The sequence below is a fragment of the Artemia franciscana genome, chromosome 19 (assembly GCF_032884065.1).
Source record: "Artemia franciscana chromosome 19, ASM3288406v1, whole genome shotgun sequence".
Classification (NCBI taxonomy): domain Eukaryota; kingdom Metazoa; phylum Arthropoda; class Branchiopoda; order Anostraca; family Artemiidae; genus Artemia; species Artemia franciscana.
The window spans coordinates 27826455-27848735 of record NC_088881.1 but is presented as its reverse complement, the minus strand read 5'-3'; the positions used below and the strand labels follow the sequence as shown (position 1 = coordinate 27848735).

The window sequence follows — 22281 nt, the reverse complement described above, 5'->3', positions numbered from 1 at the left end:
TACTTGACACACAAACTTTATGAAAGTTAGAGACAATTGACATCCTCTACCGGTCGAACCCTAGATTGTAGGCCAACGCTACCATAAGACTCTCAAGAAGAGAGCACAGAGAAATAGAGAAACAATTTACAGTAAAGTAGTAGGAGAGACAAACTTCACATTACACAGCTCTTAGATATCAAGCACGGCAGCATACCCCTTGCCCCCTTCTCAGCAAAAGGTATTTCTGGTTGAATATCACTTCGGACTTTGCTATTTCACGATGGTTTGTGATACTAATATTGTGGTGATGAGATAACTGTTAACAAATGGATACAACTGGTGCAGTTTCTTTTTATAGTGACTCTGCCAGCAATAGAACGAGGATATGCCACTAATTTTGCCATTATGTTTTCCTTTTTTTACTTTACAAAAAAAAGTGGAGCTCAATTTAGAAGAATTTTCAAAATACTTTCAATAAGACTATTCAAGATGGCAAACGATCGTAGGATGAAGCTTTATGATAAAATATTTCGATTCAGAAAACGTAACAAAAATGAATGTAAACAAATTTTTGATGCTTTTTAAAAGTTTTTTAAGCCCTCATTCACAAAGAAAATTCTAGATAATGCCCTGGGTGCAATATGCGATTCAACATTCTCATTTGGGAAAAGCACGAGTCTCATTATTTTGCTCCACGATTCTAAAGAAGTGACTACAGGACCCCCAACTCCAAAACTGGACCGCCGACTCTCTAATTCGAAAAATGAGTATTATGGAATTTTTATAGCTAAATTATTTTCCTCCAGGGGTCACCTAGCGTATATCTCAGAGTGCCATGTATTCCATGCGGTTCCTCCACGTGCGGCACAGTTCCACCACACTTGACACACTTTCGCCACCTGATTTATGTTATTTCTGAAAGTCGGCGACCTCCTGGTTATAGGTCACTGCCAAAATGGCTACAAAAAAAAATCAGCCAATAGCGCGCAATAAATTAATATACAGCATACTCTCCCGTTTCTTATGGGGCCTACATGTTCACTAAGGTAACGCCTTTATTACAACTAAACACATAAAAACACAATTGATATCAAACAGTTCGTGGTAACGAACTGTAGTAAGGAGCGACCCGGCTCAATAGGAACCAAAACTTTAAAAAATTGAATTTTGATATCAATAGCTACATCAAAAGAATCGCATTTTAATGCTGATTTTAATTATATAAGTTTCATCAAGTTTAGTCTTACCCATCAACAGTTAAGAGCCTGAGAAAATTTGCCTTATTTAAGAAAGTAAAACTGTAGAAGTTTCAAGCTCCTATCTACAAAAATGTGGAATTTTGTATTTTTTGCCAGAAGACAAATCGCAGGTGCGTGTTTTTTGTTTTTTTTTCTTTTTCCCAGGGGACATCGTATCGACCAAGTGGTCCTAGAATGTCGCAAGAGGGCTCATTCTAACGGAAATGAAAAGTTCTAGTGCCCTTTTTAAGTGACCCAAAAAATTGAAGGGCATCTAGGCCCCCTCCCATGCTCATTTTTTTCCCAAAGTCAACGGATCAAAATTTTGAGATAGCCATTTTGTTCAGCATAGTCAAAAACCATAATAACTATGTCTTTGGGGATGACTTACTCCCCCACAATCCCTGGGGGAGGGGCTGCAAGTTACAAACTTTGACCAGTGCTTACATATAGTAATGTTATTGGGAAGTGTACAGACGTTTTCAGAGGGATTTTATCTTGTTTGGGGATGGGGCTGAGGAGAGGGAGCCATGTTGGAGGATCTTTCCTTGGAGGAATCCGTCATGGGGGAAGAAAAATTCAATGAAAAGGGCGCAGGATTTTCTAGCATTACTATAAGAAAACAATGAAAAATAAACATGAAAACTTTTTTCAAATGAAAGGAAGGAGTAGCATTGAAACTTAAAACGAACAGATATTATTACGAATATGAGGGGTTCTAATAATACTTTAGCATAAAGAGCGAGGTATTTAGGAGGAGATAAATACCTTGCTCTTTATGCTAAAGTATTTTTAGTAATTTCAACTATTTATTCTACGGCCTTTCTGATTCAGGGGTCATTCTTAAAGAATTGGGACAGAACTTACGATTTAGTGTAAAGAGCGAGGTATTAACGAGGGTACAAACCCCCTCGTATACATAATAAAAATATAAGGTTATGAAAGTTTGTTACGTAAGTTAATTCTTAAGTTCGTTAAAAATTAAAAGTTCTAGTTGCCTTTTTAAGTAACCGAAAAATTGGAGGGCAACTAGGCCTCCTTCTCCACCCCTTATTTCTCAAAATCGTCTGATCAAAACTAAGAGAAAGCCATTTAGCCAAAAAAGAATTTATATACAAATTTCATTTTAATAATTTATGTGCGGAGAGCCAAAACCAAACATGCATTAATTCAAAAACGTTCAGAAATTAAATATAAAAAAAATTTTTTTTAGCTGAAAGTAAGGAGCGACATTAAAACTTAAAACGAACAGAAATTACTCCGCATATGAAATGGGTTGTCCCCTCCGCAATCCCTCGCTCTTTACGCAAAAGTTTGACTCTTTGCCACAATTCTACTTTTTAAAACAATTAAAAGCTTTAGCGTAAAGAGCGAGGGATTGCGGAGGGGACAACCCATTTCACATACGGAGTAATTTCTGTTCGTTTTAAGTTTTAATGTCGCTCCTTACTTTCAGCTAAAAAAAATTAGTTTTTTTTATTTAATCACTCAAAGCGTAGATTCAATAGTTGCGGACAGATGGTATTTGGAATTCCATTCTCTTTCATTTAATCACTTTTTTGTACGTGGGATCTCTCGATAAACGCGGGAAAGAAATCCTACCTCAGTGATTTCCATGAATTTAAAAACCCGTTTTATAATATTTAGTAACATATGTTTATAAAACTTGATAGGTATCAGGAAAGGATTTACTTCCTATTTTACCTTCTCTTTATAGAAGTTTCGAGTCAAACTTGATTTAACATATCCTGATGATGATGACATTTGAACCTACCTATTCAATTATATAATGATAAACTGCATGGGTGTGGGGAAGGGGGGGGCAGCTGCCCGCTCTAGAACTTGAAATTTGCAAAATATATTAATGATAAATTTTCGTATGTTAGAATTTTTCTGTTAGATGGTCACTGGGTGAACATCTGTTGGATGGTTAAACTTGTTCAACTGGATTTTTCTGTTGGATGGTTGTGGGAATAAACGGCCAAATATCGTTTCCGATATTGATATTTATGTTTCGATATTCAATACTGATTTTTGGTCCGATATATAGATACATCAATTTTAATATTTAGTATCACCCAAATTTTAACTTTTGAATTGAATTCTTCGAATAAGAAGCTGTTATCTACGTAATGTGACTCCAGTCACATTATGTGACTGGATTATGTGACATAATGTGTCCAGTCACTTTATGGTGTTTTTTTTCTAGAAATTAGAAGTAGGATAGTGGGTTTATTATATTATAGCATCGCAAGAAGATAATGAGAGTACAGTAATCCAAGAAGATTAATGCTGAAGCTAATTCATGTTTTTCGCGATTATTGATAAATAAAGGTAAGATCTCTTAAAGTAAGATGGAACTTGCAAACGATGTGAGGTTTAGTGAACTGCCGATATAGCTTCACCTAGACAAGATGCTGCCTACGCACTTGAATACAATACTTTAGTAAAACAATATGGAAACCACAAAAAAATTGGTAGAGAGACCGCACATGACGCACTATATTAAATACCTGACCCAACCTAACATAACATAACCCAACCAAAATATCCTCTTTATATATTAAACATTTAAAAAAATATACCTACAACCTATATTTCAACTGAGCCTAAGCTCATTGTCTCCGTATACAGACACCTTTAAACACGTTATTGTCTGATCTAGCAGATCCGAATCTCTCGAGTGTTTACTGACTAATACACAAGTACCAATAATCCTATGGCTCACTGTCAAACCCTAACTCATCCTAGGACTCACCAACAGTCGGGGACGTACGCGTAGGAGGGAGGGACTACGATACCAAGCCCTCTCAAAATCTAAAATTTTTGTGGATTTAAGGGCACTTCTTAGTCAGATTATCAAATAAAGACTTGTTTTTATTGTGTCCATCTTCAAAATTGTACTTTTAACATTGCCCCCTGCCGAAATCATTCCTGGGTGGGTGAATCCCATACGGATCATTTATTTTTATTTAAACAACAACCGTTTCAGTTAAAACTCCAGTTTCAGCCATTTAATTCACTGTCAAAGCAGTCAACAGTAAAATTTTGGCAGCATTCATAAGTGGCGTGCGTGCCTTACGTTGGGAATCACGAGCTTAAACCAAAATACGCTGACTATATACTTCAAATACGGTGTTTATCATGTCTCTGAGTCATAGAGAAAAGGTATAAGATATTTTATACCTTTTTTCTGTGGTCTTTGTCAAAGAAGTGGCGGATAATCTAGTCCATGCGGGACATTTAAATTTGTGCTAATTTTAAGCTCCAATATCGCTCTTTACTTTCCACGTAAAACTGCATATTTTTTCAAATTAAAGAAAAGAACTGGAGCATTTAAAATCCAATAAGAAACTTATTGAATAATCTGATACTATAGATTTACGACATAAACTATAAATTACTCATATATGGTTGATATCAAAAACATAATCAGTATCTTTTTCGGGTGAGGGGGGGGGGGGCATAAAAAAGAACTTTAAAAACAGCAAAAATTTTTTTATATTCATTTTCTTTTACATTTTTACGACTCGTACAAACATTTCGGGGGGAGGGGGCTCAAACCCCCAATTCCTCCTGGATACACTCTTAGTTGATACTTACCTATTTTCAACAGGGAACGAGGATCCTTGTTGTAAAACATGAAAAGTGTAGACAGGCTCTAAGGGAGTGGCCACAGGAACATCCACCAAAAGATATTCAATGGGGAAAGGTCGAGCAATTTTTGATATTTCGTTCCCATATTCATCTTTTTCCTGAAATGTAAGGTATAAATAAAAGTAATTACAATAATATTGATGTAATGGTCTGAAAACTAATAAATATTTAAGTAATAAATAATATCTCAATAAACGTTAGCTCGACAATGGCGTCAATTAGGGGATAATTCATCACCATTACCCAAGATTCCTTTGCCCCCCCCCCACCAGGGTTTCAAAAAATACTTGATTTGGTACTTTTATTGAAAATGACTTTTTTTAGTATTTTGTTTTTAAAAATGTATGAAAACAAAATTGAAAATATACATTTTACCATCTCCCTTCCCCAACATTAGAGTGTTAGGGTTCCAGCTACAGGCAGGGCATCTTATTTTGGTTCTATAGTTGCCTATACTACAGACAGGACATCTTATTTTGGCTCTAAATCTTCCTTATACTGCAGATAGGACACCTTATTTGGGTACTATAGTTACCTATACTACAGACATGACACCTAATTTGGGCTCTAAATCTTCACTATACTGCAGATAGGATACCTTATTTGGGTACTATAGTTACCTATACTACAGACAGGACACCTTATTTTGGCTCTAAAGATTGTTTATATTTGGTTCACTAAACCTACTTACAAAACCATACTATACAGGATACGTCTCTTTTGCATACTTCCACGACATTCTCATTTGCATATAGCCATAAGGCCCTATCACCCAATCGTAGCAACCAGATCCAACATAAGGCTGCATTTTCAACGTAATTCACATTAGAAAGAAAGTAGAATTCAGAGAGTGATCAGTTGGAATATTGTCTTTATCATCAGGTTTTTATTTGACAATACATATTAGCAAAAATGGGTGGTATGTTTACGCTAATTGAAGTTGATAGTGGAGCTGGCAACAGCAGCAATGACATAAAGAAAAGAATACCAAATATAGCAGTAGAAACTACAAGAGAATCTCGACTAAGCCATAAATGGGATGATATGCATGCAAGATATGTGATATCACTGAGCAAATTGAAATAAGAGGAGCAGTTATGTTTTGAAGCAAAACTTTATATAATACATATACATAAACAACAAGCTGCTTCAAATGCAATAGTTAAATATATTGAGGACAATAAGTTGAATCAGTAAGTGAAAGATGAGTGATAGGTTGTTGTAATTATGAAATAAAAAAGTTTCTAAATTGAAAATGTTTTCCTTGGTAGATATTTTTAGCAAGTTACCTTTTAAGTAACCTATAGGGATACTCTGGAAGTTGAAAAAATCTTGGTTAGTCTGTAGTTAGCTGTAAAACTTTTAAGATCGCTCAATTACTCCTCTCTCTAGAAAACAACACTCTCTTTATCAATCGTAAGTCAGATTCATTTTGGCGGTGAGAGAGTCAACACTGAAAAAAAAAATGTTCTACACATGCCCACTATGCATGTATACACTGGACACCTGGTCATCACGTGAGAATTGTACAATAGTTGACGAGTATGATGAAAAGTGTAGGCTATGCAATTCGTGTAAATTGCATAGAGGTTATGCAGTACAAATTGAAGACTGTAATTCCTGTCTTGAAGAGGTTTGTGACTCTCACACAAGAGTATTCCTACGCTCCAACTGTCATGATCAGCGTGTCATAATCAACTGTCATGATCATAAATATGATCAGTGGGAGAATACCTATCGCTGTATGATTGGATAGAACCCTAAATGAAACTTTAGGTTATTTATAAGAGACTGGCATTGTCGTGGTTTTTAATTTTTTTAGAAGGAAGAGTCGGATCTACGCTTCAACTGTTCAATTAACAAGCGGATTTGATTTCTACGTCATCGTTGTGAAGACAATGGCTACTATGATTATAAACCTACTGATTTTTATTTGGCTGTTACAGAAAGTGACCCTCCGTTTGAAAACACCGTATGTGATAGAGCTTCAAACAAGCAAATTGAAACACATGAATTTTACGATATGAATGAAAACAGTAGCATTGACTTCACAAAGACATACAATAAGAATGAAGCTACCATGTACTGTAGAAAATGTGACCCTGACTTTGCACATCAAGATCAATATACAGTGAATTCAGATGATCTACCGCCACTAATTGTTCTCGACAGCTACTTATAAATAGAAGAAGAAAACTAAAGAGGAGAAAAAATTCATTGTTTTGTATATATATATATATATATATATATATATATATATATATATATATATATATATATATATATATATATACTTTTTTTATTGATAAACAAATTTATAAACATTTTTAGTAGATTTTATTCACATGGCACTGAACTCGACATTATACAGGTATGAAAGTATATTTTCCATTGGGAAGTCATTCAATCGACGGTTTTCTACGTAAATGTTGATAAATTCATAGTAAGTATAGCCACAACATCGGAAAACGAAATATAGTAGAGCATAAAACCACAGTTTTTAGTCGTAAAAATCATGTAATCTCTTCTGGTTTTGAATAATAGTTTTCTCACTGCTTTCAATAAAGTTGTTGCTGAACAGAGTGTAGAATGCATATGGTAGGCCAAGAGAATAAAATTATAAATTCTTCGCTGTTTGAAAGATGCATAGCATATAACCTGTCTTCACGGTCGATGGACTGTTATTAACAATGATAATCGTATTGTTAACACTTTGAATTTTTCAAGGAAATCCGATGGTAAACAATAGGATTTGTATTTGGACATGTATGGATCCATATTAAATACGCTGATCATTTGATTTGTGTTTATGGGGCGTGGTCTAGAAAAACACTGCCTTTGGGAGTGATTTCCTAGTAAGCTTCAAATTGATTTCGTGAGATTAATGCAATGTCCACGGCTAATGGATCGACAAACTTGCACTATAAACGTAAACTCATCAATCGTACAATACTCATATCTTGAGTGCCAGACAATTCCAAGACAATGATACCATGAGTTTTTGTAAACATTGTATCAGTCATACCATTTTCAAATTGTTGTGAATCTCGATCTAAGGATTGTAATGTCAACTCATGTAGTGTCCTATAGGATTTATCATAGGTTAAACTGTAGAGATGGGATTCCATTCACTTCATTTACAAGAGTTGAAAGTCTAAACATTTCAAATTTGCGTGGGCAACTTGTCCACGATCCTATAGCACTAGCACTTTTACAAATGCCAATGTCAGTTTTGCAGAAATTTCACTGTTGATAACTTGAAGAGTCGGTGAAGATGCGTGAACCCGTGGCAATATGTTGCTGATTGATGATTGTATGAGGAACAAGTAGTTTGATATTATTTCCACTAGCTCTCAGTTTTTCGACGGCCAGGGCGATAGAACTCATAGCCTCATACATCGGGTGATGTAGGAAGTTCCTATCGTAATATGAAATTGGATGGAGCAAGCGTTAAATGTATGTCCATTTTAATATTCAGTCGTAGCCATTGGGGTACATTAAATGTCTCATGATCTGTTTTCCCAACTAAAAGTAGTTCACTAGTTGTCACCTCTTTAAGTGCATCTGTAGTGTCAATGTCTATCTTATATTCATATCAATTGACTGAACTCCTCAATTCCTCATATGACTTTGGTGCCATCAACATGAACTATATGTAGCTCGTATAATTTGAGAGATTGTTGCTAGTGCTCACCTATGTTCCAATTGTGTAGACACTGATTTGTTAAAATAACTTATGCAATGCACAATTTTCAAAGTACATTCCATCAGTAAGACTTGCCATTTCATTGTCAGATTTCTTGGCTATCACAGGTATATCTATACATGTGGAAGTCATATGCACGAAATAATCTTCGTTAGAATAAATTTGAAAGTGGATGTTTTCAGATAGTGGTTGTTGTGGGTAGAATTGTTAATAGTAACCATGTTTTACACTCACATCAATATTTTCTGCATTGAATAGATTAAAAAATGAAGTGATTGATGGATGGGAATTTTTGTGATGTAGATATACCATTTCAGTTTAGGAATAGAAATCCTTTTTTGATCTAACCATTTCCTTCTTTGGTTTTCTCTTCTTCTTTGACAAGAGTGATGTCTTTTGTTGCTGACCTGAGTAGAGACTGATAAGTGATACAGTGTTTCTCGACCTTTATAAATCTTTGCCACTTTGTCGAGATATTAATCACTCGCCAAGGGATCATGCACCAGACAAGGGATTTTCCGAAACAGTATTTTAAAATCCTTGCCAGATCCCCAATAGTGTAGTGTAGAGGGTGCAAAACCCGCGGTAGGGCCAAGGGTAGTGCAAAGCGAAAGAGCTTAGTAAACCAACTGCCAAGAACATAGCCCGACACTGATGAACGATTTTCGTAATAGTCCATTCCATGACCCATTTATCTTGGACCTAACATAGCAAGACAGCAATCAACATCAGGACAAGCAAATATCATTTTTCTATTAAACATCTTGCTATTGAACGGGACGAAAATGACATGTAGTCATGGTCAAAACTTTTGTTATTGTTGAAGAATAACCTAATTCAGTTCTTAATGTTAACTGGAAGAATTACAAATAGGAAATTTTTACAGGGATATAATGAAGTTACTTTACATTGTAATGGTGAATGTGATCTTGACTGATTTTTTGTTCAAGAACACGCAGGACAGGGATATTGCTATTGCCAACTCTCGATGTTTCAACGAATGAAGCGTAAAGATATATACAACTGTCCGAGGAAAAACCAGGTGGATAGTCAGCGAAAATGAAACGATCCATACCATTAGTGCTTCCAGCACTTCTACCATTGATTATATTCTATTTGAAACCAAGAACATATATCAGATTATCATTGAGAATAAGCTTCTCCCTGTAAATGGGTGATCTAGTGTAGATATTGCCCCGTTCTATTGAACAGTTGAATTGAAAGACACCATTTTTACGAGCAGAGATTCTTCTATATAGCACAATACAAATCGTTCATACTACCAAATTCCTTATATGGTAATGCGACAAAGGGATATTCACTCGACTTCATTGTCTCTATCCAATGCTCGCTAAGGAGTGGCCAATCATGGGGTCAAACTTTTAAGTCATATGTACGATCTTTTCTCATAGTATTATATGTATTTTTGAGAATACAATCGACAAGAGCAACTTTATGCTCGCCATCGAATTTGATGGCGGGAGAGTGTTTTGTCCAAAAATCCCTTATGTATATTCAAATCATTGTAGAGTGGATCAAAGACATTGAACACGAATGTCATATAGAAATCATTGGGAATTGCTTCTGTCTTCAACTGCTACCCAAGAATCAAAATCAGAGTTATATAATAGCCAACGAAAAAGCAACTGTCTCTTGCTCCTGTGTGTACGACTCTAATATCTTTTCAATTTGATAGATTTCACAATTATTTCTAACTTTTGGAGGTTCATAACCATAAAAACCACAAAGAATCTCTTCATCTTTGGTTTACTCATACGCGATATGTTTTTGACCCTTTAAAATGTTCAGTGGACCATAAGCAATTCCCCAATTCAAAAATATTAGTAGTTCTATTAATTCGAAAAATCTTACCGCTTCTAATTTTTTCTTCACAACCTTTTCATTGGAATATCGTTTAAGAAGAGTGTAAAGTGTATAATTATCTCTTTGATGAAATTCCTGAGGACTAACGTTGGACAGAGATCGATGGGGAGGCAGATTATAGATTTGCATGATTTTATCTAAATCTTGAATAAAATCAGTAGTATTTTCTAATGTGCAATAGCTTGAAATTAAAAGTCGAATACTTCTTATCAACCGTTCGACCAATGAAGGTTTTATAGGACTATGACTACGATAGAGCACAGAATAGTATTCCAACAATACCTTCTCTACATGTGGACTAACAAATTCACTACCTCAATCCGATTGAAATTTTCGAAAATAATCTTTTTCAAGAATACTTCCTGTAGCAACTTCACACCTCTCTTTGTCCGAAATGCAATAGCATATGCAGTGACTAAGAACATAGATTGCAAGTAGAGTATATTTGTAGGGCGTATTGTGACTTTTTTAATATCATCTCTATTTAAAGGATCTGCTTGCATTATATGCAGTGGGAAAAAGGCTTAAGTTTTTCGATAATGATTACGGAGAATCTTATGATTTCGAAGTAGAGTGTAACTTGGATCATTTGTAGACACTCTCTCCCTAACGTTTTTTGAAGTCCAGTGACTTTACCAAGTGTGGTGGGGGAACTTGACTTCCTACTTGACCTTCGTACTTAATCTTCTTCGTACTTCGTACTTAATACTTAATTCTTCGGCTGTATTCTGATTGAGATCTAATAGAATTTTAACCATAGGGTTTACTTGTTGCCTGACTGTATGCTGAAAGTAGAAATTTTGGAGCACCCGTATATATTTGTTTAATTAGATTTATTAGAGAACTTGAATCACGAACAACCCTGTAAATGATATAGCAGGTACAATTCAATACAAACGTTTTCATAATTCTGCTCTGACGAAAGAGATTATGTAGAACTAGGGTTACGGAAATCAGTTCATGATGTGAGCAGGCCATAAACAATTGCAGCATTTCCTAAGACCACTGTTCAATGGATTCGGCTACAGCATCAACAATCTACAAAGAGTTTGGATTTTTTCGGGTTTTCAAAAACATTTTATTACTATTTTTTAATTATTTTTGTTAAAGGTATTGTTGCACCCGAAATTGATGGACCACAAAGAAACGATCTGAATGGTGTTTTAAATTGATAAATATTGTCGTCTTCAACTGCTAGACTACAACTAACTGTAAACTGTAGTTGCCCAATGAATAAATAATTTCCCTATCAGGGCTAGTACAATGTTCAAGAATAACAACAATTTAGAATATAAATGAATAAATCACAACAATTTAGAATAATCCATGTTTTTTTAATTTTACAATAAATACACAATATTTTTAATTAACAAAAAAAAACAATTTAAGAAACATTTCCTTTTTTATAATATATATACAACATTTTTAATCTAAAACATTTTTTAATGTTTCAAATCTTAAAACATTTTTTAATCATTTTAAATTTAAGGAAGAGCTTGGCGGCTGCTGGTTGTGGCCAGCCGAAGACCCCCTCCTCCTTTTGGGACGGCCGCGGGCGCAGGTGGAGCAAAAACAATATTTAAATTTTTATTTCAAAGATATATACAAATTAATTGAAAATATAACAACAACTATGCCTTGCATACACACGGAACAAATTGATAAAAAAAACTCTTCCCACCACCTCCCACTTAGTATTACTATTGAATTTGAGTGATTTTCTCCAGAACAAGATGTTTTCTATATCGTACACATTCTTCTCGATCTGGAATACGGTAGTGCCCATAAAGTAGTACCTTCCCACCGCCCTCACGTACATAGACATGTATGCTCACGTATATGGCAGACATGGCGTTTTTTTTACTCTAACTGTGTAGTTTTAAATTTTAAAGAACGAATCGCAATGAATTTCCTCTTAGAACTAAACTACTTTAAGTAGTTTCAACAAACACTCATATCGTAACAATTTTTAACATAGTTTATAGACAGGCCCTTGCAGACTTGTTTGATATCCTCATTGTGTGTTTGCATACACCTTTGAACCTACGAGCACATCATGGGATTTCAAGTCGCTCCCCGTCTCGAATTTTAGCAGTAATAGTTGATTTAGGGTTTGGCGCTTCATTAACTTAGGATAAATGGACTCATTCCAATTGGCAAAGTCCATTCGAGAGCTAACCATTTTCCAAATCATTTAATAAATTATCAGTTTTATTTTTTGACAAAAGTGAATCAGTGTTTCCATGACACACTTAAACTTCCCCCTCACTCGGCCATTGGAGCTTACACACATTGTAAAAGAATGAAAACATGAGTTTCTTGGAGATTTCTTTAATTGAGCTACTAGCAGCGATATTTTAATTCTAATGACTTTTCTTTTTTTCCTATATAAAACGACCATATTGGAGTCTATGATAGTGAATGATGTGAAGTTGGGATTGGCTATGTTTCGAGCAACGGATTGATTACAACGCCACATCGACTCCTATTGCGTACACTCTAGCACATTTTACCAAAAGCTGAATTTAAAATAAGTTTATAGATTTCTTTTTCAACCTTCGTTTTCGCTTCTGAACGTTTACTGACAAAAGTACCAATAAACTTTGTCATGTATGGCTTTTGATAAAACTGGAGGGCTCTATGAATTTTTGTGACCGCGAAACCGTTGGCTACCATCCATAAAAAAAAGAACAAGATGAAAACGATATTCTGTTTCGGATCAGGGTCGGCAATAAGTTTTACTTTGAAGGTATCCAGTACATACCCCCATCCTCTACCGAAGATAAATTCTATGGACTCAAAGAGTCCTTAGAAACTGGTCTGTTTATGTACGGAAAACAAAATCCTTTGCCGAGTCAAGGAGTTCCAAAGGTATTTCACCATCTATTTCGAAAAACCATCCTTGCGATCCATTCTCCTCAACGGGGACAATGTTAGGCGAAATCGAGGCCCAAGGATTGTCAAGCCGTTTGTAATTATCACACAGCAAAAAGTAGGGAAACATTGCCGACGGGAAAAGCGAATTCATATTCAGAAAAACTGCACTCGACATTGTCTAGTCAAATGTTTTCAAGATATGATCCCCGCGGAAAACATACCCTCCCCTCATTGATCTTTCTACAAATAGATGCTGATCCACGTTGATAATCAGACCTATTTCTTCGTTGCAGATTTTTAGAACTAAATCCATCACAAGATGAGTCTTTGAACTGCTTAGAACAGAAAATAAATGTCTATTTTTATGTAGTTTTTTTAGTACCATGATGGCAACTAATAACCCTTTTAACGACCTTTACTGTTCACTGGAATATATATGGTAATTTCATTGTCAAAAATATATGCGACTACACACATATCCTCAGGTGTATTCTGATCGAGATCCGATAGAATATAACCATAGGGTTTATTTGTTTGCCTGACTGTATGCTAAAAATATAAATTTTGGAGCACCGGAATAAATTTATATATTTAGATTTATTAAAGAAATTGAATCACAAACAACCCTGTAAATGATATGGTAGGTACAATTCAATGCAAGCGTTCTCATAATTCTGCTCTGATGAAAGAGATTGTGTAGAACTAGGGTTACGAAAACCGGTTCATGATCTGAGCGAACAGTAAACAATTACAGCATTCCCTGAGACCACTGTTCAATGGACTAGGCTAAATCATCAATAATCAACCAAGAGTTTGATTTAATAATGTTGAACAAACCAAGTCCGAGTATAAATTTTGTGTCTTAGTCAGTGGTCTATTTATGCACGGAAAACAAAATCCTTTGCCGAGTCAAGGAGTTCCAAAGTTATTTCACCATCAGTTAAAAAAAAACCATCCTTGCGGTTCATTCTCCTCAACGGTGGCAATGTTGGGGAAAATTGGAGCACAGGGATTGTCAAGCTATTTGTACTTACAACACAGAAAAAGTAGTGAGACATTGCCGATGGACAAATGGAATTCATATCCAGAAAAACTGGACTCAAATTTTCACCGGTGCATTGTTCACTCAGATCAATTTTCAAAATGCGGTCCCCATGGAAAACACTCTTTTCTCATTGATCATTCTACAGATCCACGTCGGTAATCATACCTATTTTTTCGTCACTGATTTTTAGAATTAAATCCCAGGTAAGGAGTTAAAAAAATAATAATCCGACCCAAATTCCTGATAGATTTTATCTGTGTTCTTACACACAATATCCAATAACGTCAATAAAACCCTTGCCAAGTACATTTTGCAATAATCATCCCTATTTTTACACCCTCCTTTTGCCCAAACATTGTTTTAGCAAACTCATAGTCGGCAGAGGTCCATTGAGTTTCGTGAAGTGAATCATAAAGCGCTTCGATGGGCGGCAATCTTTACTCATGTAGCCTCGACGTGGAGTTGTAGTATTCATACGGATACATGCCCTTACAGATTAATAAATCATACAATTCAACATCTGGAAAGCGCTGTTTAAGAAGAGGGAAACTGTCCAAATCGTCGTTTTTCTGTACTTGAATCAATTGACTCAGGGATTTGGGGAAAAACTATAGGATTTAAAAAAACGGATTTTATTCAAGAACGTATGACCATTATCTATTGTTTTTATACCCCCCTCCCATCCCGTTAATAAGTGTCACTAGTCCGTTGGGAGGATTCATTATGAGCTCTTTAACACGGTCAGCCGACGTTGGGGCTAGCAAAATGATTTTTAAATATATAATGTTCTTAAGAGGAAGAAATTCACAGAAGGACAAATAACTGAATCTCAAAACTCCAAAAGACTATTCCTTGAAGTACCCCCTCCCCTCTTCCTTTTCCCAAATGAGGAGCATCGACAAATTTAGTTTAATGCTCTTATTCTCTGTCATAGAAGTTTTTATTAACTCAATGTTTTATAATAGCCAATTAAAAATGTGTTTGCTGAATAAGGTCCGATAACTATGCTTTTGGTGATGACACAGCTCTCCAAAGTCTTTGGGAAAAGGGCTGTAAGTTACACAACTTGGTCTTACAAGAACAAATAGATTGAATTGGATCATCAGCCACTGCAGTTCAGTTACTAGCGAGTTAGACTTTGAATCAGAATGGCAAGGCTTCAGTTTCTTAATTAAGCATTTTTATTGTAATCATAGTTTTCTGCCTTATGATTATTTTTCAGCTCATTCACTATTTTCGTTAATTTGCTTGTGAATTATGAAATGATCATTACACTACTTTTGGAACAAATTACGCCCCGGACCCCAATCCCTTGCCACTTAGGGATTGGAGAAGTGTAGGCATATGATTCTGGAACCACTCAGAGTTCCATCTTCAAAGATGGATTACTTATTTTAATAATTAGTTTTCATATTATTTCCTTTTTTACTATTTAATAGACAGAATAAAACTATTTGTAATGTATATAAAGAAAACATAGCACTATAAACCTATCATAATTTTTTTTTCTGTGATATTTATCTGGTTGTCAGGCTACTTTCCAACTTTATCTTGTTTGCTGCTATTCCACACATGTATGTCTAATGTTTTTTGGTGTTTATCAAGGGGAGGAGGAGGTGGGAGAAGTCTAGTAAAATAAGTTAGACAGCAAAATTTTGCCTCGGTTTTGAAAACCTTAAAAATCATCTTTAGAAAAATAGTTACTCTTTCCTAACTATCGAGGTTATCACCTTCAAAAATCGCATACACCGTTTTGTGTAGCAAGGATTTCTCGGCATTATCTGAAAAACGATCAGAAAATAATTACTTTTTTTAACTGAAAGTAGGGAGCCACTAAAACTTAAAACAAACAGAAATCATTCCGCATATGAGAGTGTTGCCCCCCCACGAAAAATTAAAAAGATCAATTTAAAAAACAAAGTTTTGAGGGAAGTAAAGAGCGAAGTTGAACCTTAAAACGAACAAAAATATTGCTTCACAGTCTATCTAACATATATCGACAAAGCTAGTACAAATAAACAAAATAATCATATTTCCCTGTGTTTTTTTTATTATAGAATACCATCACTTTACTGAAAACACAAAACAATATAGGAGTTTTGGTACAGTAAAAGTAAGCCAATTAAGGCCATTTTTTTACAGTATACAAATAAAGCATTTTTTAAAAAATACTAAGGTGTATTTCTTACAACTTACAACTCATTATTGGTATTATAGCTGATAAAATCAAAACGTTACCTGATAAATCAATCCAATATTTCTGCTTGCTGTTCAGTGACTTTGCGGTCGTTAAAACAGTATTTATTTTTATGATTAGGTTTTTAAGATAATTTTAATAGTATACTGAAAGTTACTGACTATGAAAAGCTTTATAGATTAGTTTGTTGCTGTCAGGCTACGTACACACTTTTAACTAATAAACCAACATTATGGTTGTTTATAATTGGATTCTGTGTTTTCAGTAAAGCACTAGTTTTCTTTAATCCCACAAACATACAGAAATACGATTATTTGGTTTATTTGTACTAGCTTTATAGATATATATTAGATAATAATTTTTGTTCGTTTTAAGTTTCAACTTCGCTCTTTACTTCCATCAAAAAAACTTTGTTTTAAAAAAATTAATAAATATAAGCAATAGCTTATAATTGAACCAGTAAAAATTTATCTACGATATTGTGGTATCCTGCTAATGTTACTGAGCAGACGATTTATGAAACTTACTAAGGGGGTTGGGAGGGGGAGCGTACAGGAGGGATTCTCATAAACCTCCAGTGTAAGGGTTCTGGAACCTAACTATCACAATAGTAACTGCGTTGTACTTCAGTGCTTTTCTCCTTAAGAATTGGCACATTTGATAAATTGCATTTGATAAAAAAAATATCGCATTTTATAAAAAAAAGATCGTTGATATGAGCAATCGCTTTCAAACGAGTTATTCAACATAACTCTTATAAGTTCTGCTAGCCCAAAAGCCTCAGGTTTTTCACTTGAGACATGGCACCAAAAATAATTGTATTTTCTTGCCACTTTGAACTTGCAAACGGTGTAATTTACAGGAATATCGGAAATATGCGCAATATCTTTTATATGAGCCATAAAAAAATGTGTCCTTGATATTCTGGTAGCCTTTTTGGGCCACCATTTTAGTGCCATAAGGCACCTGCAGATGGTGGAATTTATAAAAAGCACGTAGATATGAGAAATAGCTTTCGTAGGAGCCATTAAGCATCTCTCTACGATTTTATGGTGATCCGCGAGGCCTGCTGAAAATAAAGAAGAAAACAAGAACTAAGAGCTCATATGGCACTTGTGACGAGGTCGGAAGAGCCAAGAGCTCATATGGTACTTGTGACGAGGTCGGAAGAGCCAAGAGCGCATATGGCACTTGTGACGAGGTCGGAAGAGCCAAGAGCTCATATGTTACTTGTGACGAGGTCGGAAGAGCCAAGAGCTCATATAGCACTTGTGACGAGGTCGGAAGAGCCAAGAGCTCATATGGCAATTGTAACGAGGTCGGAGGAGCCAAGAGCTCATACATGAGCTCTAGCAAGATTCTACAATCAATAGATTGATTTAAAACGAACGAAAATCAGGCTTAATGCTGGTCGGGATTTAAAATAAGAGCTCTGAGACACGAGGTCCTTCTAAATATTAAAATTCATTAAGATCCGATCACCCACTCGTAAGTTAAAAATACCTCATTTCTTCTATTTTTTCATCTCCCTTCTGCCCCCCCCCCCCCGTCCAGATGATCAAATCGGGGAAAACGACTTTATCAAGTCAATTTGTGCAGGTCCCTGACACGCCTATCAATTTTCATTGTCCTAGCATTTCCAGAAGCAACGAACTCACCAAAGCACTGGATCCTCCCTAACTCCCCCAAATAGAGCAAATCCAGTCCGGTTACGTCAATCACGTATCTACGACATTTTTCCATTTTCGAATTTTCCGACATTTCTAATTTTTCCGAATTAACACCACCCCCAACCGGCCCCAGTACGGGTTCCAGCAGATCCGGTCCATGTATTTCAATCAAGTGCCTAGAGCTTGTACTTACTCTTCCCATCGAGTTTCATCCCAATCTCTCCACTCTAAACGTTTTCCAAGATTTCCGGTTTCCAAGATTTTTGTTCCCCCTCCCCCGATCTCCATATCCCCGGATCCGATTCGGATTGAAATTGAGCATCTGAGACATAAGATCTTTCTATATATCAAGTTTCATTAAGATCCAATCGCCCATTCGTAAGATCAAGATACCTCAATATTCACGTTTTCCAGGATTTCCGGTTTCCCCCTCAAACTCCCCCCAAAGACACCGGATCTGGTCGAGAATTATAATAAGAGCTCTGAAGCGCAAAATCCTTCTAAATATCAAATTTTATTAAGATCTGACCACCGGTTTGTAAGTTAAAAATACCTTTTTTCTAATTTTTTTCTGAATTAGCCCCCCCCCCAACTCCCTCAAAGAGGGCCAATCCAGTCTGGTTATGTTAATGACTTATCTAAGACTTGTGCTTATTCTTCCCACCAAGTATCATCACGATCTCTCCACTCTAAGTGTTTTCTAACATTTCCAGTTTCCTTGTCCAACTCCCCCCAATGTCACCAGATCCGGTCAGGATTTAAAATAAGAGCTCTGAGACACGAGATCCTTCTAAATATTAAATTTTATTTGGATCCAATTAACCGTTCGTAAATTAAAATACCTCATTTTTTTCTAATTTTTCAGAATTAACCCTCCCCCAAAGAGAGCGAACCCGTTCCGATTATGTCAATCACGTATCCAGGACTTGTGCCTATTTTTCCCACCAGGTTTCACCCCGATCCCTCCACTCTAAGCGTTTTCCAAGATTTCCACCACCACCCTCCTTAACTCCCCCCATGACAGTGGATCCAGTCGGGATTTAAAATGACAGATTTGAGTTGCGAGGTCCTTCTAAATATGAAATTTCATTAAAATCCGATCAGCTTTGAAGCTCTAAAGCACAAGATCCTTCTAAATATCAAATTTCATTAAAATCTGATCATCCGTTCGTAAGTTAAAAATACCTCATTTTTTCTAATTTTTCTGAAGCACCCCCCCCCCCCAACTCCCCCAAAGAGAGCAGATCCGTTCCCCTTATGTAAATCACTTATCTAGAACTTGAACTTACTCTTCCCATCAAGTTTCATCCCGATCTCTCCACTCAAAACGTTTTCCAAGATTTCCGGGTTCCAAGATTTTTGTTCCCCCCCACCCCCATATTCCCGGATCCGATTTGGATTGAAAATTGAGTATCTGAGACATAAGATCTTTCTATATATCAAGTTTCATTAAGATCCGATCACCCATTCGTAAGATAAAGATACCTCAATTTTCATGTTTTCCAAGATTTCCGATTTCCCCATCCAACTCCCCCAATGACACTGGATCTGGCCGGGAATTAAAATAAGAACTCTGAAGCGCAAAATCCTTCTGACCAAAGATCTGACGTGAGTTAGAACTGTTCGTGAGTTAAAAATACCTCATTTTTTTCTAATTTTTCCGAATTACTCCCCCCCCCCAACTCCCCCAACGAGAGCCAATCGAGTCTGGTTATGTCAATAACGTATCTAGGACTTGTGCTTATTCTTCGAACCAAGTATCATCACGATCTTTCCACTCTAAGCGTTCTCTAAGATTTCCAGTTTCTTCCTCCAAATCCCCCCAACGTCACCAGATCCGGTCAGGATTTAAAATAAGAGCTCTGAGACACGAGGTCCTTCTAAATATCAAATTTCATTAGGATCCAATCAACCGTTCGTAAATTAAAAATACTTCATTTTTTTTCTAATTCAGCATTAACCTCCAACTCCCCCAAATGTCGCCGGATCCAATCGGGATTTGAAAAAAGAGCTCTGAGACAGAATATCTTTCTAAATATCAAATTTCATGAATATACGACCACCCGTTCGTAAGTTAAAAATATTTAATTTTTTCTAATTTCTCCGAATTAACTGTCCCCCACTCCCCCCAGATGGTCGAATCGGGGAAACGACTATTTCTAATTGAATCTGGTCTGGTCCCTGATGCGCCTGCCAAATTTCATCGCCCTAGCTTACGTGGAAGTGCCCAAACTAGCAAAACCGGGACAGACTGACAGACCGACAGAATTCGCGATCGCTCTGGCACTTGATAAATACCAAGTGCCATAAAAACGGGAGACAGACCAGTGCTATCGATGTAAAAAAGTGATTTTCCTTGTTGTTCAAGGAGGGGGAACTAATTTCCGAAAAAGATTTTCGATCATGCTGATTCCAATAGTAGACTTTTCATTTTGATCTGACTCCATTTTCAAGGGGCTTCAGACTTTTTTAAAATCACCATAAATTTCTTCTCGCAATAAACTTTTACTTTTATGACGAACCAAAATAATAGTTACCATTTCTGAGTCAGTGTCAGATCTTTTTTCACTAGGCAGCTTTTTTTCAAAACGTGTTTTTTAACTTTTGGTTACTATGGGCTGTGGTTCGCTACCGATACTAACGATACAGATGCGCCCGACAACACGTAGAGCCCTTCCCATGGGACTATGGAGGGTCATATCATCATCAAAACCATCGTTATTGGACATTTGAAATATGTTAAACAAAATAGTCATCTCAAAATTTTTATAGGACGACATGGGGAGAGGGGGCCTTAGGAATGGGGGACTAGTTGCCCTCCTATGTTTTTGGTCACTTAAAAAAAGGAACTAGAAAATTTTATTTCCGTTCAAATGAGCCATTAAACATTCTCTCTGTGATGTTCTGGTCATTCGCTAGCCCTAATGAAAAAAAGGAAAAAAAAAGTGCTACCCATGCAAAAAAGTGATTTTCCTTGTTGTTCAAGGAGAGGGACTATAATGTTCCTAATCAAGGTTTTCAACCAAGCTGATTCCAATGGTGTAATTTTCATTTTGATCTGACGCCACTTTCAAGGGGTTTTAGGCTTTTTTCGAAATCACCATAAATTTCTTTTCGCAATAAACTTTTACTTTTAAGACGAGCCGAAACCTATTAATTATCTGGCAGCGTTCCAGGATTGAGCGTGTTTTTCCAAAATTGCACATAAAAGATCAGTCTTAAGGACTGTTTATTTGGTGATCTATATTTGGGGCCAGAAAAAAAAAAAACAAAAAAAAGGGGAAAATCAGGTATATAATTTCGTCAAGAAAGTCAGCACGTGTTAAATTCGACAAAATCTGAGAAAATGAAAATAAAACCCCTGCCTGAGGGTACGTGGAGCCTGTTGTAGAAGAAAACTTCAAAAATGTCTGTAGCTATAATTGTGCGTTCTTTGTAATTTCAGTCAAATACGTATGTTCGGCACAGAAAACAATTTGTGTGAGGGAAGTTAGAAAAAATACTTTTTCTCCTGCTCCCACAAAAAATTGTATGCATTTTTTTCTTTTATTATTTGCATGTGCAGAATATCTACATATATATATATATATATATATATATATATATATATATATATATATATATATATATATATATATATATATATATATATATATATATATATATATATATATATATATATATATATATATATATACATTAAAGATGGTTTTTGATAACATTTTATGCTAAGGGGATTTGCGTCGCATTTTTTCCGCAAATATCAGAAATTCCGAAATAGTTTTATTCTGATACAACATTTAATCTTCAATAATATTTGTTTCAGAATTTCGTCGTCAAATTTACTGGTTTCATAGAATAAACTAAAGCAAGAGGGTTGGGTAAATAACAAGATCCCCTCCCTTGAATTTCTATCAAGTATGAAGTGAAACTTTCATGGGAAATTTTTTTACACAATGGATATTTTGAATGTAAGGAGGGAAGCTAGTTATTAAATATACGGTAATTATAAACTTGTGACTTTG

At 35.7% G+C, this 22281-nt stretch overlaps 2 protein-coding genes across 2 annotated transcripts in view; both read right to left on the bottom strand.

Moving 5' to 3' along the window:
- Positions 1 to 22281, bottom strand: part of LOC136039513 (zinc finger protein 239-like) — a 139732-nt gene that overhangs the window by 67434 nt on the left and 50017 nt on the right. The gene's annotated exons all lie outside the window — the stretch shown is intronic.
- LOC136039514 (nuclear protein localization protein 4 homolog) overlaps positions 1 to 22281 on the bottom strand; it is a 47645-nt gene that overhangs the window by 16895 nt on the left and 8469 nt on the right. The window contains exon 2 of the mRNA XM_065723310.1: positions 4824 to 4975. Within this exon, the coding sequence (XP_065579382.1) occupies positions 4824 to 4975 (152 nt within the window). The remainder of the gene's footprint in view (positions 1 to 4823; positions 4976 to 22281) is intronic.